Source organism: Xenopus laevis, chromosome 2L (assembly GCF_017654675.1).
Source record: "Xenopus laevis strain J_2021 chromosome 2L, Xenopus_laevis_v10.1, whole genome shotgun sequence".
NCBI lineage: Eukaryota > Metazoa > Chordata > Amphibia > Anura > Pipidae > Xenopus > Xenopus laevis.
In genome coordinates this window covers 62,305,546-62,328,019 of record NC_054373.1, presented here as the reverse complement: position 1 = coordinate 62,328,019, position 22,474 = coordinate 62,305,546, and the positions used below count along the sequence as shown (strand labels likewise).

Sequence of the window (22,474 nt, the reverse complement as noted above, 5' to 3'; positions counted from 1 at the left end):
TTCCTTTTTCTCTGCAATAATAAACCAGTAGCTTGTACTTGAGCCCAACTAAGATACAATCAATCCTTATTGGAAGCAAAAACAGCCTATTGGGTTTATTTAATGTTTACACGAATTTCTAGTAGACTTAAGGCATGAAGACCCAAATTTACGATCCATTATCCAGAAAACCCCAGGTCCCAAGCATTCTGGATAACAGGTACTTGCATATTGGGAAATTATGCTACAGAATAATGATAGGATAGCACAGAATGTGGCCCATACTTGATCAGCAGTACTGATATCCATGTTCTCTTATAATGTAGGGCGGTGGTCCCCAACCTTTTCTAACCATGAGCAAGTTATGATGTAAAGAGAGTTGGGAGCAATGCAAGCATGAAAAATGTTCCTGGGGGTACCAAGTAAGTGCTGCGATTGGCTGTTTGGTAGCCTCTATATTGACTGGCAGCCTACAGGAGGCTCTGTTTGGCAGTACACATGGTTTTTATGTAACCAAAACTTTTAACAAAAAAAATAGTATTTTCTGTCTACTGCATTGGCCCCCTGGATTCAAATAAGATTCAAACAAGAATCAGATTGCTTTGGCATGCTCTTTGAGAAGAATCCAGGTCCAGTTTGCATTCTGTGAACAGGAGCACTGGCCCACGTTATCTGGTGATCACAATCACTTGGGGGTGCTTAACTTCTGGCACTCCCAAGTGATTGTGACTTTCTCTCATTTTCATTGAGAAAACTATGATTAGAAAAACTAAAGCATCCTAACCACTAAGCTTTGCTGATTAGCAGTGAATTGGCATTTAGTGGTTATCTGTTTGAAAGCCAACCTCTGTTTGGTTTTTAGTGGTTAAAAGATGTAGTGCAAACCTTCCAAGCTTATTGGTTGTTCGAAATGTCATAATTTGTTTTGCATTTATTGAGACATGATATTGAATACCACCATTATAAATCATGAAAAACAGAGCTGCCCAGAGGCTTTCCACATAAGTCACCAGTCCAGCTGGATAGTTTGCACACAGCTCACATTTATTTATATTTTTAGGCCAGACTCACTCCCCAATAGTATCTTATACTAAATTAAGATACTATTCATCAGTTGATTAAAAAAAGGAAATTTGTTGAGTAATGTGTTTATTTCATTAAACCTTTGGACTTGCACAGGTCTATCATTTCCATTCTGAGATAATGTTCCCTTTTTAAATAAAGAGAGCACATCTGCAGTTCTCTGTGCACAATGTCACACTTCAAAGAGTCCCTGAGGATTAAAAATAGTTGCCTGGCTACCTCTCATTTGATCTTCCTGTATACCATCTATTTCTGGTAATGTTCCAAGTACAGTACATGTTAAGTTTCAGGTTTTGTTACTATTTATTAAACAGCTTGAATTGTGGTTTCAATTAAAGTAACAGTTCAGTGTAAAAATAAAAACTGGGTAAATAGATATTAGAAAATGTTTCTAATATAGTTAGTTAGCCAAAAATGTAATGGAACCCAAAGTCCTGCTTTTCAGCTCTCTAACTCTTAGTTAGTCATTGACTTTAATGGGGACCACATGGGACATAACTGTTCAGTGAGTTTGCCATTGATCCTTAGCATACAGCTCAGATTCAAAAGCAACAGATATGACCCATGTGCCCCCTCAAGTCTCTAATTGGTTACTGCCTGGTAACCAATAAGTGGAAACCAAGTGGCAAATTTCCTTACCTCCGAAGTTGTGCCAGTGTGACTTCGCCAGGGAGCCGCTAATTCACTAAAATTCGAAGTTTCGTTCAGGGAGGCAAAAGGTAGCGAAGTTGCTCTACCGTTTATTTGTCAAGCAAAGCGAAGTTACGCTAGCGATGCCTAATTTGCATATGGCGCCAAGTTACGATGGACGTACATGTAGCAGAAAATACATTACACTACACAAGCCCAGGGAAGCTTCATAAAATAAAATAGAGTTGTTATTTTGCCCTATACAAATGTAGGGGGAAAAAAATTACAATCTTTTTCAGCCTATCACCCTTAAAAAAGTAAAAGACACCAGCGTTTTTTGGGACTTAGAAAAATTTTAAACTTTTTTTGAAGCAAGCCCTATCTACTCTATTGCACTTCGCCTGGTCTGAGGTGGCGAAAGCAAGTCTGGCACAAGAGGTAACATTCAGTAAAATGCGCAAGTAGTTACCTTCGCCATAGCGCAACTTCGTCTGGCGTAAGGGTGCAAAGTAGCGCTAGAGTAGGTCCACTTCGCTAGCGAATTTACACCAGCACCCGTTAGTAAATCGGTGAAGTAACCCAATGACATCACGCTGGCGAATTTGCGCTAGCGTTAGCCGCTTCGCGCTTTAGTGAATTTGCCCCCAAGAGAGCTGCAAAGCAGGAAGTAGTGTTCTGGCTGTTATATTACACATCCAGTCACTCCAGCCTTTATACATTACAGTTTTTATTTTGCGTAGCCTATCTATTTACCCAGTTTTTATTTTTACACTGAACAATTCCTTTAAACCTCAGTCCCTATAGCCAATTTACCCTCTAATCATTAATGTAGCATAATTGTTTTACAAACCAACAGTTGTTATCTTCTGATTGGTTGCTATGGGTTTCTAGACCTGGTGCAGAAATGGCAATCTTTATTATATTACCTTCTAGATTGTTTGCAATATTTATATGCAAAACAAGGGTTGGGTTTGCTATTGAGAATGCCCCTAGGTTGGCCACCCCCTCTAGCCCATAATCCCTTTTTTGTCCCACAATGTGCCGCACACTGGGTGCTTCTCTCCTACAAGCACCCAGAGCACAGGCATGGGGACGGGGCAGGGTGGTGATTCATATAACTGCCAAAATCTTCCCCAGTGCTCCATGTATCAATCGCTCCATGACTTTTCAAAATAACAAAACCGTTTCGAGTTTCCCTGCCATTTTCTTGAAATGCGGCAGAAGAATCCAGCTCAGAATAATTCATCAGCCCCAAACCATTTTTTCAAGGGGTAACAGTGTCCTATTAATCATACACTTCTTTTTCCTGTATGCATGCTCAGCTTGCTATTCAAGCATCATTTCTATTTCTTTGTATAATTTATGCTGGGATTAAAATTTAAAAACGTTTTCAGTTGTTACTAAATATTTGTATGAAGCTTAGCTTTGTAAAAATCCCATGTATTTAAGAGCCAATATATTTAGTTGTACTGTACAGCAAATGGGTATATACATTGAACATACAAATTACATACAAAAAAACAATCAATACCCTATACAAGAAGGCCCAAGAGAGATTGCAATCTAAAATTCAAACATATTACAGAATTGATGACCCTATGCCCTTCTTGTGTTTCATTATTCAGAAGCCCATTATCCAAAAAGATTCGTATTACAGAAAGGCCATCTCCCATAGATTTAATTTTAAACAAATAATTCAAAATGTTAAACATTATTTTCTTTTTCTTTCTAATAATAAAACAGTACCTTGTACTTGATCGCAACTAAGATATAATTAATCCATATTGGAGGCAAAACAATCCAATTGTGTTTATTTAGGGGCAGATTTATCAAGGGTCGAATTTCGAGGGTCGAATTTCGAGGGTTAATAAACCCTCGAATTCGACCCTCGAAGTAAAATCCTTCGAATTCGAATATAAAATTAGAAGGATTAAGCACAAATGCTTCAATCGAACGATCGAATAAAAATCGTTGATCGAACGAAAAAATCATTAGAATCAAACGATTCTAACGATTTTAAGCGATCGATCGAAGGATTTTTATTCTATCAAAAAAAGGTTAGAAAAGTGCTGGGGAAGGTCCCCATAGGCTAACATTGCAGCTCGGTAGGTTTAAAGTGGCGAAGTATGAAGTTGAAGTATTTTTTTAAAGAGACAGTACTTCGACTATCGAATGGTCGAATAGTCGAACGATTTCTACTCGATTAGATCAAATTCGATCTAATTTGACGCATTCGATGGTTGAAGTACCCAAAAAAATACTTCGAAATGCGAATTTTTTTTCATTCGAATTCTTCACTCGAGCTTAGTAAATCTGCCCCTTAATGTTTAAATGATTTTTAGCAGATTTAAGGTATGGGTATCCTTATCCAGAAAACCCCAGGTCTCGAGCATTCTGAATAACAGGTACCATTCCTGTACCAGATCAACTGTTGGCCACCCAGACCCACCATTTTACCTCGGTAGCATTGTGTCAGACTGAATTGCATTTTGTAGAAGTTATACAGTATGAGTTCCATATTGGTGCAGGAGGGCCACACCAGCACAATGTAAGGAGAGTATATTACCTTGTCTTAGATATCTGTTTGTGCATATGTAAAACATTTTACTCTGCCAAAACAGTTGCCCTTTTCTACTCAACAAAGCCTTAAAAATGTGCAGAATACAGAACAAAACAAACAAAATAATAACCAGTTTAGCAACTCTGGGTATTAAGAAGTAAAAGGCATAATGTTTGCCTTGGTCAGTAAACCATGCTAAATAATAACATGTTGGCTCTAATGATTTTACACCAGTAAAATCTAGTGGTCCAGGGCAAAAATTATAACAATAAAACATATCTCCCATTATTTTAATCTGACTTATTTATGAAATAACAGTTACTAGCTTTGTGCTTTGGCTGAACAGTACACAAAATACGTAATCTGCCTTCTGTATGTCAGCAGTGCAATAGCCTTTCATTTTAGGCTATGGGCACACGGGATGAAGGCTCTAACTTTTGCCAACCTGTGTATTTTTGGAGGCTGAGAGAAGCAGATCTGCTCAGTGCCAATGCTCCATTGATTTGAATCCGGTAAGCCTGTGTGTTGTCACATACACAGCAGAGCTGAAGCAGAGTTCAGTATTTGGGTTGACCTCCATCTGATCAAATTCAAATCAATGGAGCAGGAGCACTGAGCAGATCTGCTTCTCTCAGTCTCCAAAAATATGCAGTCTGACAACAGCCACTGACAAAAGCCTGTGTGCCCATAGCCTTAAGGTGGCCATACACAGGGCGATTTGCCCGTGCCCACATTGAGGTGGGCGATAGGCTGAACTGATCGTGGTCCCTAGGGCCCAACAATTGGATCAGAATGGAGGCCCACACATGGGCCAATAATCTGCCGATTTGTGTAGATTTCAACGTGTGCTGAAAATTCAATTTGTCTCCTGGTGTGCCCAAACACCTGCTCATTGGGCAAAACATGTTGCCTCACAGCTGTGCAAACTAAAGCTAAATATGGAAGCCACAGCAGTGAGCGTGAGTTCCCCTCCTTTCAATGGATACAAGCAAACCCAATAATTCATTGCCTAGAAAGGGGGGTCTGAGCTGACATGTAGAATGAGTGACAGCTACACTGTATTGTTATGTTTTGGGTAGCCGTAGAGTATAATAGTGCTTTATTAGCAGAGTCAGACAGCCATTACACAACAGTAAGCTTAGACTCGAACACTCTCAAGCTGTACAGAAAGTCCTGTGTATGCACAGTACATGTACTGTGCACAGTGACACCTGCAGGCCATTTGTATAAACACCACACGTATCTTATTGGTGCCATTTTTAAAATGTCAGCTGTTCATCCGACTGCAAAAAAAACACTATTTAGACTATGTGCAAAGTTGTAAAATTCACCCTGGGTATGTATCCAAACAGAAATAAGCTTTTACTAGTCTAGCACAAGCACAATAAGAATATAGTGCCACTTGGTCCCCTGAGAGCTAGATGTCAGTCTAAGAATGTACTGGTGATTTTGGGAAATATTGTGACTGAGACTCTAACACGCTGTGGGCAGGGCTCGATTTTAAGGGGAACTATCGTGAAAATGAAAATTTAATATAAGCTACTGAAGTAAGAAACTTTCTAAATACAAGCAATTAAAAATTGTGCATTGTTTCTGAAATTAAGTTTATCTTCACTATTCCTCTCTCAGCATCTGTTTTTCTTCATTCTGTCTTCATGCAGCAGTTGGGTGTTGGATGAATGATTCAATATATATTATAGGGGGGGGGCTTCCTTTCCTAGCAGATGAATTAGAGCTCACTCAAATAACTGATTTGAGTACAACAAAATTCTAGAATGCTAGAATCTAAATCGCCAGCGGGATGGCGCACGGAGCGATTTGTTTTCCGAAGTCCCCCAAAGTTTCCTTGTGAGGCAAAAAAATCACTCTCCATATCCCTGTTATGAATACATAGTACAGTTATGGGACCTATTATCCAGAATGCTCGGGACCTGGGGTTTTCTGGATAATTAATCTTTCTGTAATTTGGATCTTCATACCATAAGTCTAATAAAAAAATCATGTAAACATTCAATAAACCCAATAGGCTGGTTGTGCTTCCAATAAGGATTAATTATATCTTTATTTGGATCAAGTACAAGCTACTGTTTCATTATTACAGAGAAAAAGGAAATCATTTATAGAGATGTGGATATTTGGATAAAATGGATTCTATGGGGAAATTCCCTAACCAGCGAAAATTTGCCAGTGATGGCTTCGTAGCCATCGCAACACTTGCGTCCGGGGCGCTGAGCGCTGGCGAATTTTTGCTAGTGTTACTTCGGCAATCAAAGCGAAGATGCGATAGTCTTGCCTAATTTGCATATGACAGGAAATGATAAAGTTACATGGACGTATATGTTGCAGCAAATACATTACATTACACAAGTCCAGGGAACCTTAATAAATAAAATAGAGTTGTTATAATGTCCTACACATGAGCCCAGTGTATAGTTTATGGTCCATATGTTAGAAAATGTATGGGGGGAAACATTTACGGACCTTTGCAGGCTATCACTGTGAAAAAAGTAAAAAACATATTTTTTGGAACTTAGAAAAATTTTGCACTAAAAATTGAGGAAGTCCTATGCACTCCAATGCACTTCGCCTGGTCTGAGCTGGCGAATGTAACATTCAGTAAAATCTGCATCTTAGTGAATTTGCGGAGTTACCTCCATTCGCCAGAGCTATAATTCGTCTGGCTTTAGAGTGCGAAGCAACGATAACGTCTATCGCCTTCGATAGCGAAGTGCTGCCTGCGCCCGTTAGGAAATCGGCGAAGTTCGGAAATGGTCACGCTGGCAAATTTTCGCCAGCGTTAGTCACTTTGTCCTTTAGGGAATCTGGTAGATGGCCTTTCTGTTATCTGGAGCTTTTCAGATAACGGATCACATACCTGTATAACAATACCTATGATAATGTATAAAAGCGGGGAAAACCATTTTATACCAACCCATTGGATGTTTCTCCCAGGTGCTTATTTTTTAATTCCTGATTTGGAGGAAAGTTTTTTAATCCAATTGTACTGCCAAACAGAGCCTCCTGTAGGCTGCTAGTCCATATTGTGGCTACCAAATGGCCAATCACAGCCCTTATTTTGCACCACCAGCATTTTTTATGCTTATGTTGCTCCCCAACTCTTTTACATCTGAATATTGCTCACGGGATAATGCAGTCTTCATTGGACGGTCTTCAAAGGTCCATCCTATGATCTGATTGTTGGCCTGGGAATTAGTCTAATTTGGTCAAGCACATGGATGGCCAAATCAGGCAGAGATCTAACTGTAAATGACCAGCTATTTCAGAAACTGCAGATCATTTTGAATTTACTGCAGGATAAAGCAATTTTGGCAAATTCTCCTATAACCCCCATGTGATCACATTTGGTTAGAAATGACGAAGACACAACTCTTTTCCACTTTCTTTAAATCAAAGCTATGTGGACATGCACTAGGGAAACTTTTCTTTAGCTACCATTCACGGTTCAATAAATGCCAACTTAGTCAAGGTAGATTTGGTCTGCAGCAGGTAAGTAAAAAAAAAACCATTTATTGTATTTATTATAGAACATAGGTGTATATTGCCCCTGTAAGGAGAGTCTTATAATGTTACTGTAACTAATGGACATATATATGTATAGATCACTTATTACTATGCTGTCTACATGCTTTAAACATATATTTGATTGTTTTAACAATATGTTAACATTATGCTTTCTAATATTGCAACTATAGTGGCTAAAGGCAAACCCTTTTGCCGTTATTAGAAATCTTTATTGTTGTAAAATCAATAAGATTTAAAATAAGATAGCTCAGGGTATCGTTCTGGGCAGGCTAATATTTAATTTGTTCTTTCAAAGGTAATGTTCATCTCATGAGCGTGGGAGCAATTGGGCAGCCATTGAGGTAACAGAGAGAGGAACACTGCCACCTGTAATACATATAAACCCCATAAGTGCTTTTAAAGATAAATGCTTATTATACTGTATTTGGAAGTACTTTTCCGTTAAAATAAAAATAATAATTTGTATTAACTGCAGTACGGCAGCCACCTTATTTCTTTTATCAACAATGTTATATTGGACATTTTTTATTTCATATGCATATAAATGATGTATTGCAGCTGGGTGTGGTCTATGTCTCCTCCATTTCTTAATGATGCTGCACAGAGATTTGCAGGTCTGTACTGAGTGGGGTACTTAATGCTCTCTCTGCCAATGTAAAATAAAATCATCCTAAGACCGCAATATCACCTTTATCCATAGCACCACGAAAAATAGCAATATGCTTGCTACACATTACAAACTAAAATATTCCTTGATGAAAATCTACATAATCCTTTCCATATCCCTATTAAGAATACATAGTACAGGTATGGGACCTATTATCCAGAATACTTGGCACCTGGGGTTTTCTGGATAAGGGATCTTTCCGTAATTTGGATCTTCATACCTTAAGTCTACTAAAAAAATCATTTAATAAACCCAAAAGGCTGGTTTTGCTTCCAGTAAGGATTAATTATAACTTCGTTTGGATCAAGTACAAGCTACTGTTTTATTATTACAGAGAAAAAGGAAATCATTTTTAAAAATATGATAATGTATAAAAGCGGGGAAAACCATTTTATTACAACACAATAAAACAGTGATATAACAATAAACAATACTTCCTTTAGCTTTTATATAAACAGTTTTTTTTCCCTAGGTAAGAAATGTCAACATACAATGCAATAAATAATATTTCATTATGTCCTTGTTATTCGGAAGACCTGGATGGACTGTACTGATTAGAAGGTGACTTTATATGCTGCATGCCTGACGTCAGTTGGGAATGTGATAAGAAGATTTCCTGGTATGTAGAAATATAATCATGCGAGGCATGTATTTCTGGGAGATCCAAAGCTCCTGAAAAAAAGGGAGGTTAGATTTTAGAATGATAAAATGTTCCTGCAAATTATTCCTTACTCTAGATTGTGTGTCTAGGATAAGATTTGCATCCTAAAATCAGATTAGAATCTTACATGAAATTCTATTCATTTTTGACTTTACTATTTTGAAAATCATCAATTCCATAGCAATAAAGGACAAAATTATCATATACATATACAAATAAATTGCATGCATCTGCTTTATCATTATAGGTATAGAAATAGTTTATAACATTATGTTACTCAAAAATGACACAAAGGGGGTTATTTATCAAAGTCCGAATTTATCTCAATATATTTTCTGAAAAAAAAACTCTGACCAAATCTGCACGGGTTTTTTGGGCTTATTTATTAATACACTCGCCTGAAATTTTTGTTTGCAGGAAAAAATCGTGAAAAATTAGATTTTCACTATTTTTTTCAGGTCTTTCATCCGATTTTCACGATTTTTTTGGATTTTCCACCCGAAAATTAATTACCCAACCTGCTAGTGATATTTGACATGATTGCAACATTTAATAGTTATTTTTAGACATTTTACCTGTTAAGACGTTACTATTTTTAATAGATTCAAAACTCTGTCTTTGAAAGGCTTCAAAGTTAACTGAAGCGCTGCTCTCACAAATGTCATGAGGAACTTGCTCTTCGCCAGCTTTGCATACTTCAAACTTCACCCACTGGTAACTGTAAAAGGAATACATTTGTGTAGTTTAATATCTGAGCATTTCTTCTCCAAAGTACGTGCTTTATAAAGACAGGCCTAATTGTTGATCAGACAATCATAAAAAACATGGTCATGAAATGTACACATACTTCTCTTATCTGTAATGATACAAATGTATAGATCCGGACAGTAATACTTTCCACTGCCAGCTATTTTCAATCTACTAAAGCAGAGGCCTGCACGAGTGCACGTTTACTGTAGCCTAGCTCTCCCAATCCACCACATGGACATTTCTGCAGACATCTCTTTCTAAGCAGACCATGTAAACAAAGGAAATTGACTTCTATTTTAGCTGGCATAAAGGAACATCTTCATTCATGTTCCCTATGTGTTCTTTCTCTGTGTTGTGGGCAATAGCCTCTGCCCCAAGCCCCGATTCTCACCAGGGACTCCAAATTTTGTGGAATTTAGCAGAGGTTCTGTAAGCTTTTTGGGTGAGTTTAATTAAGGGGAGCAAATTATACACTTACTTAAAGGACCAGTAACATCAAAATTTTTTTTTACAAAATTCGTTAGTATACAACAAAAAATAAACACCAAGACAAATGAAACTTTTAAATTGCAAAGCCTTTATTAAGAAATAACTTACCGAAACTCCACTTCCTGTCCTCTTCAGAAACAGCGAAAGGGTGACCATCTTTCCTGCAGTGATTGATTTCTCCTCCCTGGCTATTCTCCTACTCAGTCCATGTCTCCCAGCACTCAGCGCTGTGCTCAAGGTAGAGAGTCGGGACAGCAGCAGCAGCAGCATGTCCAGCAGCAGCCCCCACAGCATCCCATCCAACAGGTCCACGAGTCTGGAGGCTGCACGCTGCTGCAGGAGAAGGCAAGGATTCAGGAAAGGAATCCTCCGCTGCGATTGCGGCGACAGCAGCAGCATGTCCAGCGGCAGCCCCCACAGAATCCCATCCAACAGGGCCCGCTGCTGCCTCCGCCACGGAGAGCAGAGTTACTTCAGGGCGGCTTCCTACAGCCACTTCCCTCCCTCTGTCGTTTGGCAAATGGCGATCGGCAGTTGTCTCGTTTATTCAGTCACAGAGGAGGTTCCGTGTAGCCGCATCCTCCAGCCACCGCAATCACGAATAAAGCAAGTAAATGTGCCGGCGGCTCCTCTCCCCCTTCAGCTTCTCAGGTCACTTGCCGTGTAGCTGCCTCCTCCAGCGCCGCAATCAAGGATACAGCAATTGAATGTGCTGGCGGCTCCTCTTCCCCTTCTCAAGTCACTTGCCCATGTAGCCGCTGCCGCCGCAATCGCAGCGGAGGATTCCTTTCCTGAATCCTTGCCTTCTCCTGCAGCAGCGTGCAGCCTCCAGACTCGTGGACCTGTTGGATGGGATGCTGTGGGGGCTGCTGCTGGACATGCTGCTGCTGCTGTCCTGACTCTCTACCTTGAGAACAGCGCTGAGTGCTGGGAGACATGGACTGAGTAGGAGAATAGCCAGGGAGGAGAAATCAATCACTGCAGGAAGGATGGTCGCCCTTTCGCCGTTTCTGAAGAGGACAGGAAGTGGAGTTTCGGTAAGTTATTTCTTAATAAAGGCTTTGCAATTTAAAAGTTTAATTTGTCTTGGTGTTTATTTTTCGTTGTATACTAACGAATTTTGTAAAGAAAAATTTTGATGTTACTGGTCCTTTAATCCAAGAGTCCCTCGTGGGAGAAGATGTGCTTTCTGGCAGGCTGTTGTTTCTTCTACTCAATGTAACTGAATGTGTCTAAGTGCTTCCTGGATTTTTACTATTAAGTGCTGTTCTTAGATCTACCAGGGAGCTGTTATCTTGTGTTACGGAGCCGTTATCTGTTTACCTTCCCATTTGCTGGGTGGGGAAGGGGAGGGGGTGATATCACTCCAACTTGCAGTACAGCAGTAAAGAGTGATTGAAGTTTATCAGAGCACATGTCACATGACTGGGGGCAGCTGGGAAAAATCACAATGTCTCTAGCCCCAGATTTCAAAATGAAATGTAAAAAAAATCTGTTTGCTCTTTTGAGAAACGGATTTCAGTGCAGAATTCTGCTGGAGCAGCACTATTAACTGATGACAGTATCCCTTTAAGACCCAAATCTGGGGCAGTTATTCATTAGGTTTTTCCCCATAGCCTTGAGTTTCTAAAGGGGTGACATATAGCAGTTAAAACATTTTATAGTGCAATGGTACTGCAATGAGACAGGAGTACATGTTGTTATTTGTCTCATCCTAATCATCCTGGGATAGGCCAGAGATGATTGCCAACGATTTTGTGCTGTGCAGATAATACAAGTTGATCCAGGGACTAGTCCCATTGCCACTTTGGAGTCAGGAAGGCATTTTTCCCCCTCTGAGGTAAATTGGAGAGGCTTCAGATGTTTTTTTTTTGCCTTCCTCTGGATCAACTAGCAGGCAGGCAGGTTAAAATAGAGTTCAAAGTTGAACTTGATGGACGTGTGTATTTTTTTCAACCTAACTTGCTATGTTACTATGAGAGGGGCGTGACATCACAGGAACAGGTTCCAATTTAACCTGGAAACCAGTTTTTTTTTTGGGGGGGGGGGGGTTCGCCAAGGTGCTTTTTTGATGTTTAAGGCTTTATAGGGATATAATACACAAAAGCCAAGAATATCCTGTAAATTATATCCTTATAAACGGTGAGTTCCATGACCTGTATAAAAACACTTGGCCTTCGGCCTCGTGTTTTTATATGGTCATGAAACTCCTCTGTAACTTATAATATCCTTATATTTTACAAAAGGGGCTACTTTATTCACTATATAGTTTTTCTTTTCTGTCTTTAAAGAGACACTGTCATATCCATTGCTATTTGTTACAATTTAACATCTTACATTCTGTTATTTTAGAGGTTCAGCTTTAACATATTTATGAGTTTACTAATCAGTAGCAGATTATCTGTTCCACTCATAAAATAAATCAATCTTGTGCATCAACTGGCAACAACACAGTAAATGTGCCTTCCAGATAAAGAATGATCATGTCTTCCATTTTGTTTGTGACACTATAGATTGTATTGTGATTATGTTCCTACCATAAATCAAATCAGCAGTTGTTGTTTCTTTCTTAAAGGCAGCAGAGTCACAACTACCAGAGGATGCACTACCAGATATGAGTGTGAGCACAAGTGACTTGTTAAGAAGTAAAATTTTCCCCAAAAGGACACTGCTTTACACAATATTACACTTAGGCACAACATTAATTTTGATGATAGTTATTTTCTATTAAAAGGGTGCTTCACCTTTAGTTTTTTTTTTTTTAAATTCTTTATTTTATCATTTTCACAAAAATAAAAGAATAGAAAGAATAGGAACAAAGAAAAATACAGAAGAAAAGAATGGGAAGGTATTAAAGAATAATCCACTTATTATTGTGTATTATAATACACTTTTATGGTGTATTATATGGGTAATTTCTTGTTAATTTTTTTGGTAGGAGCGCTTTGGCCGCATGCAGTAAAAATAGAGTGAGACTATTTGAAGTTATTTTGTCATCCACAATAGAGAAATTCAGTAGTATTTGACTTTGATCCTTGATATCTAGGCTACAGTTAGTAATATTATTAATCGTGGAAATTACCGAAGTCCAAAATTTATCCAAAATTGAACATGTGAGCCAAATATGGGAGTCTACTGTGGTGTTACACCTCCAGCACAAACTGGATAAGTTCGGGCTCATTTTACTTAATCTAGCCGGGGTATAATGCCATCTGGTAATTAATTTATATTCTGTTTCACTGGACTTTGCTGCCCTAAATGATTTAAATGTGGTAGAAAATATTCTATTCCACATTAATGGTATACTTTTTAAGTTTAGTTCTTTTTCCCATTTAATGCAAATTCTCTAATTCTCGTGTGGATGGTTGGGTTAGAAGTAATTTGTAAGTCTTAAGGTGGCCATACACGGGCAGATAAAGCTGCCGATATCGGTCGTTTGGACCGATTTGACAGCTTATCTGCCCGTGTATGGGGGCTTCCGACGGGTCTTCCCGATCGATATCTGGCCACGATATCGATCGGGAAGGTTGGATTTTTACCCGACCGACCCGTCGGAGCCGCTTGGCGCATCGTAATTCGATCGTTCGGCCATACGGCCGAACGTTCGAATTACCCCCGATATAGCCACGCAGTTTAGTGGCATATCGGGGAAAGATCCGCTCGTTTGGCGATGTCGCCAAATGAGCGGATCTTGGAGTCTATGGCCACCTTTAGAGTGGTTTAGTGATCTTTAATGGGGACATTAACATCTGCTTCCAAGGAGTTAAGATTCTAGACCAATTTTTTAGTATATTTCTTTGTATAAAGAAGTATAGTTGTCTGTACCCCTAAATGTCCCTCGGATGATGACCCCAACGATTTTGTATCTCTGTGAGAGACATTATCTTATTGTTAATTATGAAGTCTTTGATCCTAGTTGGTCTGTTTTCCCACAGGTTCCACCTGTTAAATGAACCAGGTTCCATACTAGGGACAAATTCTGAGTTATACATCAAGGGTTGTAGTATGCAAGGAGAAAGGGATAAATGAAGTTTATTTTTATTTTCATGGCATATTTTTAGTGTTGTCTTTGTCAATGGGTGGGTAGAAATATCCCCTAACAGAGAAAACTTTTCTATCCATAAAGTCTGCTCAAGAATAATCCAGTCTTTTTCTTTGTCTTTAGCAAACCATTTAAGAATTCTAGAGAGATGAACAGCAACATAATAGAGGTAAATGTCTGGCAAACCTAGTCCCCCCCCCTTGTCTCTGGGTAGAACTAGTAAGTTGTGTTTTAGTCTAGGTGTTTTTCCCTTCCAAATGAATCTGGAAATTAAAGATTTTACGAAAGCAAAAAAGCTTTTAGGGGCAAATATTGTGAGGGCTTGAAATACGTAAAGAAATTTTGGAATAATAAACATTTTAACTGCTTGGATTCTTGCCATCCATGAGAGTCCTAATTTTTCCCAATTTTCCTGACTTTTGTGTTGAAGTTAGTAAAGGTAAATAATTGTCTTGAAAGACCTTGGTTACATCTGCCTGAATTATTATCCCTAGGTATTTAATACTCGGCTTTGCCCATTTAAAAAATAAAATTTCTCTTAACTGGACGGTTAAGTTAGCTGGACAATTTATATTTAATATTTATGATTTAGTATAGTTGATTTTAAAGTTGAAGTGATCTCCAAACTTGTTCAATAATCTTACTATACTGGGTAAAGAGGTTTCTGGTTTTCTCACGCATAATAATAAGTCATCTGCAAAGGCACCGCATTTTTATTCTTTATCTGCTATTTTTAAACCTGCTATGTCCATATTATTCCTAATATGATTCAGTAATGTTTCCATCACTAAGACAAAAAGATAAAAGTGAATACTAATCATAGATACAGTTAGAAAATGGTATACTTAACCACAGTGGTGAAGGTGATGTCTTGTTCCGTAAGCAGTTCGAGTAAATAATAAATATAGTCTCACGGGTACATTCACCAAGATTTAGATTAAGGAGTGCTCTTTCGTTGTGGAACTTGTGACCATTTTCCTTGAATCTCAAATGAGAGGTTAGGAAGTTTGGTGATGTCTGTAGACCATCCCGGTAGTTCAATTGCAGGGAGTTGTAGTTTCTTGAGAAAGTTATCTGTATCGGAAGGAGATCTTAATACTGCAGCTATCCCATCCTTAGAAGCCTGCAGAGAAAATGTAAATCCCCAACTTTAGAGGATATTGTTACTTTTGAGTAAGTCAGTAAGAGGTTTAAGGAGATTCCTTTTTGATAAAGTGATTTGAGAGAGATCTTGAAATAGAGTAATCTTATTATCCTCATATGCGAGATTACTTATCTCTCTCACTTTAGAGAGTATGGTTTCCTTCAAGGAAAAACTGTGCAGGCAATAGATGATGTCCCTTGGAGCGTTTGGAGGAGCTGCCTTTGATTTAAACACCCTGTGGGCTCTTTCTATTGTGATGTCCATATTTAGATCTCTTTTCAGAATACTGTTAAAAATTTGCTGTAGTGATTGGACTGCTTCAGAGATTCCCCTTACTTGTTTGTTGTTTCTTCTGCTTCTGTTTTCTAGATCTTCTATTTGTCTTTGTAGTTCATATATGGCGATATCTTGTTGCCTGACTTGCTTGTAAATGATTGCTTGATTTTTTAAGGGACTTACTGGTATTATGTTCCACATTGTCTGTCCGTGACGAGAGAGCTATCATATCCCTCTTTAACTCCTGTATGTCTTCCTTGATGGACATAGCCACATCCTGCAGCATAGCTTTTATGTCAGCTTCACTCTGAAAGTGAAAAGCTCCTCCTTTTCACTTTCAGAGTCTTCTATCAATTGCAGCTTATAGCCCTCTCTTTCCTTCTCCCTCTCCATGCAACCAGCCACCACAGCAGTACTGTCTCGTGCAGTTCCTTTAGGTTAATAATGGAGCCAGTTCTCCCAATGCCATTTCCCTCATTCCTTGGTGCTGGGTAATTGCCGGAGAGTTCACCGCCTTTTTCTTTAATGCTGGCGAGTTAACCACAAGCAATTGTACTCCTGGAGACTTTGCCTCAGATATTTTTATTGCAGGGAGTTTGTCCTTCACTGTTCCCGTTCTCCCCATTGGATTCAACAAATTTAGCAGTTAGTAGAACCTGAGCTGAGGACCTCTTACAGGACTTACACAGGGTTCAGTGAAGTGCAACAGTTGTATCTTTGGCAACTAGGTCAGCTGATAATGACTGGTTGAAGGCTGGTTTAATTGCTAGTGCTGCGGGTTTCCGCATAGCTCATCCGGAATTACTACAGCGGTTCTGCTGTTCAGCCGATTTATGCTATATGCGCGTGTCACAGGTGTAGCCAGGGCTGAGAATTTCTCACAGTGTTTCTCCGAGTTCAGCTTTGTGCAGTTATAGGTTATACCTATAGTTATAAGCTGCGCTGCTAAAGAAGCTAATAGAAGCTTTGATGATCGTTGGTGTAGCCCTCTCTTCTGGCTCACCCGGAGTGAAGTAGCGTGCAGAGTGCTACTCTTAGTAATGTTAGCCGCAGTTCAGCTGTTCATCCCGGGTACGGCAGCTTGCATTATTTACAATTGCCTGGTGCGTTGCTGTAGCGGCTAATAGCCTTTGTAGTGGCTGGTGCTGCGGGCCTATAGCAAGAATCACCTAGGATATGGAAGAGGTTCTCTAGCGTACTTTCTGGTGCGTGGTTTTTCACGGCGGATAGCCTCTGTGATGGCCGGTACTGCGGGTACTGGTACGGCGGGCCTCTCGCAGGTATCCCCCAGGGCACGGAAGCGATTCAGCGGCTAATAGCCTCTGTGATGGCTAGTGCTGCGGGTCTCTCGCAGGGATTCCCCAGGGCACGGTATCGACTCAGCGGCGTACAGTGCATCTCGTCTCCCCCTGAGCCACGCCTCCCTTCACGTCAGCACATCATGACGACAAGTTCACATTTAGTATGTTATAGAAGGGCAACTTTTCAACTGACTTTTTTTTCCATAGCGTTTTAATTATATGCTGCTTTCTTCTGACTTTTTTCAGATTTCAAATGTTTGTAAAGATACAAATGTATTGTTATTGCTCTATTTTTATCTTTCTAAGCTAAATAACTCAAAAACCGCAAATAAAAACCAAAGCAAATTGTAGAAAAATATCACTCGCTGAATCATACTAAAAGAACAACCCCTTTAAATTCTTATATGGTCACACAGAGTAATATTCTGGGCATTTTTTGGGCATGAAATCCATTGGTGTCCATTAACAGCATGCAAAGAGTTCTGTAATTGCCAAATGAGAAATTTAGGGGCAGATTTATCAAAATGTGAGTTTAGAGCTTAACTCGCCTACATTCTATTCATTCCCATGGGATTTTTAGAACTGTGTTTATCAATGGGTGAAACTTAGAACTCTCCATTTCATAAAGACCGTTCCCATAGGAATGAATAGGGAGAGTTTTATTTATTAAGTTCTAAACTCACATTTTGATAAATCTGCCCCTAGTATGTTACCTATTCTGAAAAACAATCAATTAGTCTTAAGGTTTATTTTTTCATTGTTTCCATTTCATTCCTGACTCTTACCAGCATTCAAATGGGGGTCATTGACCTAGGCCAGGGCTGTCCAACTGGCGGCCCGCGACCCCCCCCCTTCTTTGGCCCCCCAGATGCTGTGTCTGGTTACCATATGTAAAATTTAAAAGGTATCACTGTAGAGATAAACTGCACCCTGCATTGTTTAAACCTCAAATTCAGACTCTAATCCCCTGTATCACACCTGTGATCCCCCTGTATTGTTCACACATGTAACACCTCTATTGTTTATATCCTAAAGGCCTGTACTGTTCACACCTAATGGGTGCTAATGGGGCACCAGCACTGTGTCACTGTATGTAGTACATATTAGACTGGTCCGGATTCCTGTCTCCTGCTCTGTTCTGCCTTCCCTCCCTGCAGGGCTGGAACTAGGGGCAGGCAGAGTAGGCGCCCACCTAGGGCACAATCATGGGGGCACAATTTTAAGGGGAATTTCCTTTCTTTCTTTTTTAAACCCTGATTTGCTTGGCCTTCAATAGTTTTTCAACTTTATAAACCCCCTGTTCCAGACAGAATCACTTTGTGGGCAATATCTTGGCTGCTACTTGCACAGGTAAACAGATGATATGATGGATATTTGGCTGCTGCTGGCACAGGTACATATATGGAATCAATAGTGTGTATTTTTTGGCTGATGCTGGCACAAGTACAGATTGGGGGCAATATAAGGAATTGGCTGCTGCTGGCTCAGGTACATGGGGCAATATGGTGGCTGCTGGCATAGGTACACAGATGTTTGAGGGCAATATGATGGATTTTTGGCTACTGCTGGAACAGATACAAACTGGGGCAATATGATGGATTCTTTTGGTTGCCGCTGGAATAGGTACAGATTGGGGGTAAAATATGATGGATGTTTTGTCTTATGCTGGCACAGGTACAGATTGGGGCCTGGGGGCAATCTGATGGATTGACTGCCATTGGTAAAGATACAATGGAGGCAATATGATAAGTGCTGGCACAGGTACAGGGGGCTATATGACTGGTAAGGTGGGAAATGGTAATGCAGGACTGGGTGGGGGGCACTGATTGAAGCCTTTGCCTAGGGTGCAAAAATACCTTGGCCCGGCACTGCCTCCCTGTGTGTGCCATTCTCTGCTTGCCCAGTGCTGCTTGAGTGTGCCATTCTCTGCTTGCCCTGTGGAATGTAAGCCTGTTAGGGGTTTGTTCTTGGGGTTATTAGCATTTGGAAATTGTTGTCAAGGGCCCCTAAGGTGTTTAATCATGTGTTGGGGGGGTTGTTGTATTATCCACAGGGGAGGATGAGGCATATGGATTTAAGGGTATGTTTTTAATATGACTTCAATTTTTCAAATATGAGTGATGAGGGATTTCCCTGCAGTGAGCACCAACCATTTGGTTTTTTGGTGTGCTACCCCCGTTAATGTGGATATGATCTTAAAAGTTCTTGCGGTAATATGGGTGTGGTTTACAGTGGGTGTAAACTGACATAGGTCAGTAAAATTTTGGCCCTCGATACCACAGAACTTGGACAGCACTGACCTAGGCAAACAAATATATAGTGTTCTATGAGGGAACGTGGCCAGATATTGAGTAGATTGCAGGATATTTATCTCATCTCTAAATCTGGCCAATGTGGTCTTTAAATGCTGTTTGCAAGAATATTGTTGAATCTTACCTTGTACATTTTCGTGCTCCGGGGCAACTCTGTATTAAATTCTGAATAGTAGGATGAGTAAATCCAAAGAAATATGCTCCTGCAAGATCCGGTGTAGAAAACCTTTTTCCTCTGAAGTTGCAAGAAAAAAATGTCTACATAAGAGTACTGTATTATGGATTTATCTTACACCAGATTCACTGTGTATTTATACAAAATACATTCACATAAGGAGGCCTATTTATTTAAGGTAGAATTTCTGAATAAAAAAAAGTATGAACAGAAAATAACTTGATCCGAAAAAAATAAAATAAATACAATTACTATCTTAGCTCAATTGATTTAAAACGGTCAAATAGGATCAGCATAGCTATAGGATTTCAATAACTTTTTCTGGTTTTTACACTTTATAAATATAAAATTTTTAGAGCTTTTGAAAAAAAAAAAAGGAAAACCACAAATCTTGAGAGAATCGTAGAAAAATAAATAGCAATTCGATGTTAGTAAATCAGCCCCTAAGTAAACAGATTGATAAAAGCAAAACTTCTTCTTACAATGAAGTGCTGATTTTTTGCAGAAGGATGGAATGGCATTCATTGGCCGAATTTGCTACAATGGAATTCTGAGGATCATCGTCTGGTACAATCTCAAACTGAAAGAAAAAGTTACGTTTTGGGTTTTTATGTAGGTGAAATACAGCATCAGAATTTTAATAAAATAAAGATAGAAATAAATACATAGTTTGTAATGAGATCGATCGATCGATCGATCTATCTATCTATATCTATATCTATATCTATGGGTGGGTTTTTTAACGCAAACTCCAAGTGGGGGTATAAATGCTTGTTGAGGAGCAGAAAAACAGTGTACATCAGAAAACAAGCCAGATTATACGAACTATCACAGATGAGGGTGACTATATAAAAAATGTGCAACCACCGGGAGCCAGAAGTATACAAACAAAGGGTTCCAGGCTCTTCTAATTTCTGTTTATGTTGGGCATAGTAACATTGTGGGGCTCATTTATCAACACTGGGCAAATTTTCCCATGGGCAGTTACCCAGAGCAACCAATCAATGATTAGCTTTTCAAAGCCAGCAGCAAGTAGAAAAATGAATGCAACAATATGATTGGTTGCCATGAGATACTGCCCATGGGCAAATTTGCGCAGTGATGATAAATGAGCCCCAGTGAGTTAGGTTAAAAAGACACATGTCCATCAAGTTGAAATTTAGGTAAAAAACCCCTTTTGAAGCCTCTCAAATTCGTCCTCAGAGGGGGAAAAATTTCCTTCCTGGCTCCAAGATGGCAATTAGACCGTCCCTGGATCAACTTGTACTATGAGCTATCTTCCATAACCCTGTATTCCCTCACTTGCTAAAAACTATCCAACCCCTTCTGAAAGCGAAGTAACTTTGCAAACTGGCATATGTAATAATATATGACCTACTGTAATTTAGCAATCACATAGTATAAGAAAAGAAACAAAACAGAGGCATTATTAGTTTTGACTGAGCATTATTTCTTTACCAAAATAACAGTTACCTGTGGTCTTGTGCCACCATCTTTTATCTGGCAAGTGTAGAGACATTTTTGATCGGTGTTCTTCATGCTAACGTAAACTCTAGTGCTACAAAAGCCTACAGGATAAATGGCAACTTTATCATGAAATTCTGCACGGTCTGAAATGATCTAATTGGAAACGATGGCAAAACACAAAAAGAGAGAGATAATGAATAAAAGACATGCAGAACCACATATACTTAACCATACAATTAATCTTAAACCCTTTAATTGCTAGCAGAATTTCACATTTTGGTTACGTGAAATGCCAGCCGTTTTTGAAACATTTGAGCTCTCTCACTTTAGTGGCATTTTCTGAGGGGAAACCTATGGTTTACCTAGGAAAACTATACATTGTTTTTTTCGGGAGAAACTGAGCTTTCTAAATCTGCCTGAGTTGTCATGTATTTTCACCTCTGCAAAAAGATTTATAGCTCTAAATACAAAAAAAAATGAAAAAATCTTATTTTTCACAATATATGCATTTATACCATAAAAATATTTAATTTTACGCATGAAAATCCAACTGATTTGGAAAGCCTCATGTTTCTCGAACGTGCCAATACCAGATATGTATAGTTTTAGGCAGATTTAGGACATCTGTACAGCAAAAACTCCCGGCAGTATATTACCGAATTTTGAAAGCAGAAGGCAGAAAACGGCATATTTTAGATTCCAAGGCCACAAAATCCTGAAACAGTAGGTTTACCCCAGGAAACCATATATTTTTGTAAAGTACACATTCTGCCGATTCCAAAATGGGTAACTATGTCTCTCTACTCCTAACTACCAAACATCAAAGTTTTGGTGAAATACCTGAAAATTGCCTCAAAGCTTTCCAGCATTGTATCGTCCATGTATCATTAAAAGCAAAAAGCATCCTAAATATGAATGCCGGGGGTCTACTAAACAGTTTGATACCCAATAAACATAGATTTACCAAACTATGTGGCATACAGAGACCCCCAAATCCACATAGGGCATATGAATTTTCACGTATGACACTCTGGGTACTACAACATACCGGTAAGCACCCAATGAGAGCCCCTAACAGTATGGAGACCCTAGAAAACCATATATTTTCCGAAAGTTCATAGTCTGACGAATCTAAAGCAGGTAATTACATCTTTCTACTACAAACTACTAAATCGCAAAGCTATGCTAAACATAACGGTTTTTATGGAATTTCTGAAAATAGTCACAAAGATTGCATTTTTACCCCATTATATACCCCACGTTTTGTAACGTACCCACAAAAGTCATCCTAAATATGAAAGCCAGGAGTGTACTGAACAGTTTGATGCCTAATATGAAAAGATTTAACAAAATAGGTGGCATACAGAGACGCCCAAATGAAAACAGTACAAATGA

At 39.1% G+C, this 22,474-nt stretch overlaps 1 protein-coding gene across 7 annotated transcripts in view; it reads right to left on the bottom strand.

Annotated features, from left to right (window-relative positions):
• Positions 1-8,765: 8,765 nt before the first annotated feature.
• The window catches only part of tbrg1.L (transforming growth factor beta regulator 1 L homeolog), a 23,397-nt gene continuing 9,688 nt past the window's right edge, over positions 8,766-22,474 (bottom strand). For 6 of the 7 annotated variants that reach the window (XM_018244656.2, XM_018244657.2, XM_018244655.2 and 3 more), the window contains exons 6-10: positions 21,086-21,232; positions 20,095-20,192; positions 19,562-19,672; positions 9,699-9,841; positions 8,766-9,134 (exon numbers count right to left, since the gene is read on the bottom strand). In XM_018244656.2, the coding sequence (XP_018100145.1) occupies positions 8,986-9,134; positions 9,699-9,841; positions 19,562-19,672; positions 20,095-20,192; positions 21,086-21,232 (648 nt within the window). In that variant the 3' untranslated portion in view covers positions 8,766-8,985. Of the gene's footprint in view, positions 9,135-9,698; positions 9,842-15,254; positions 17,249-19,561; positions 19,673-20,094; positions 20,193-21,085; positions 21,233-22,474 lie in introns of those variants that run through there. The other variant, XR_001934281.2, reaches the window with a different exon arrangement.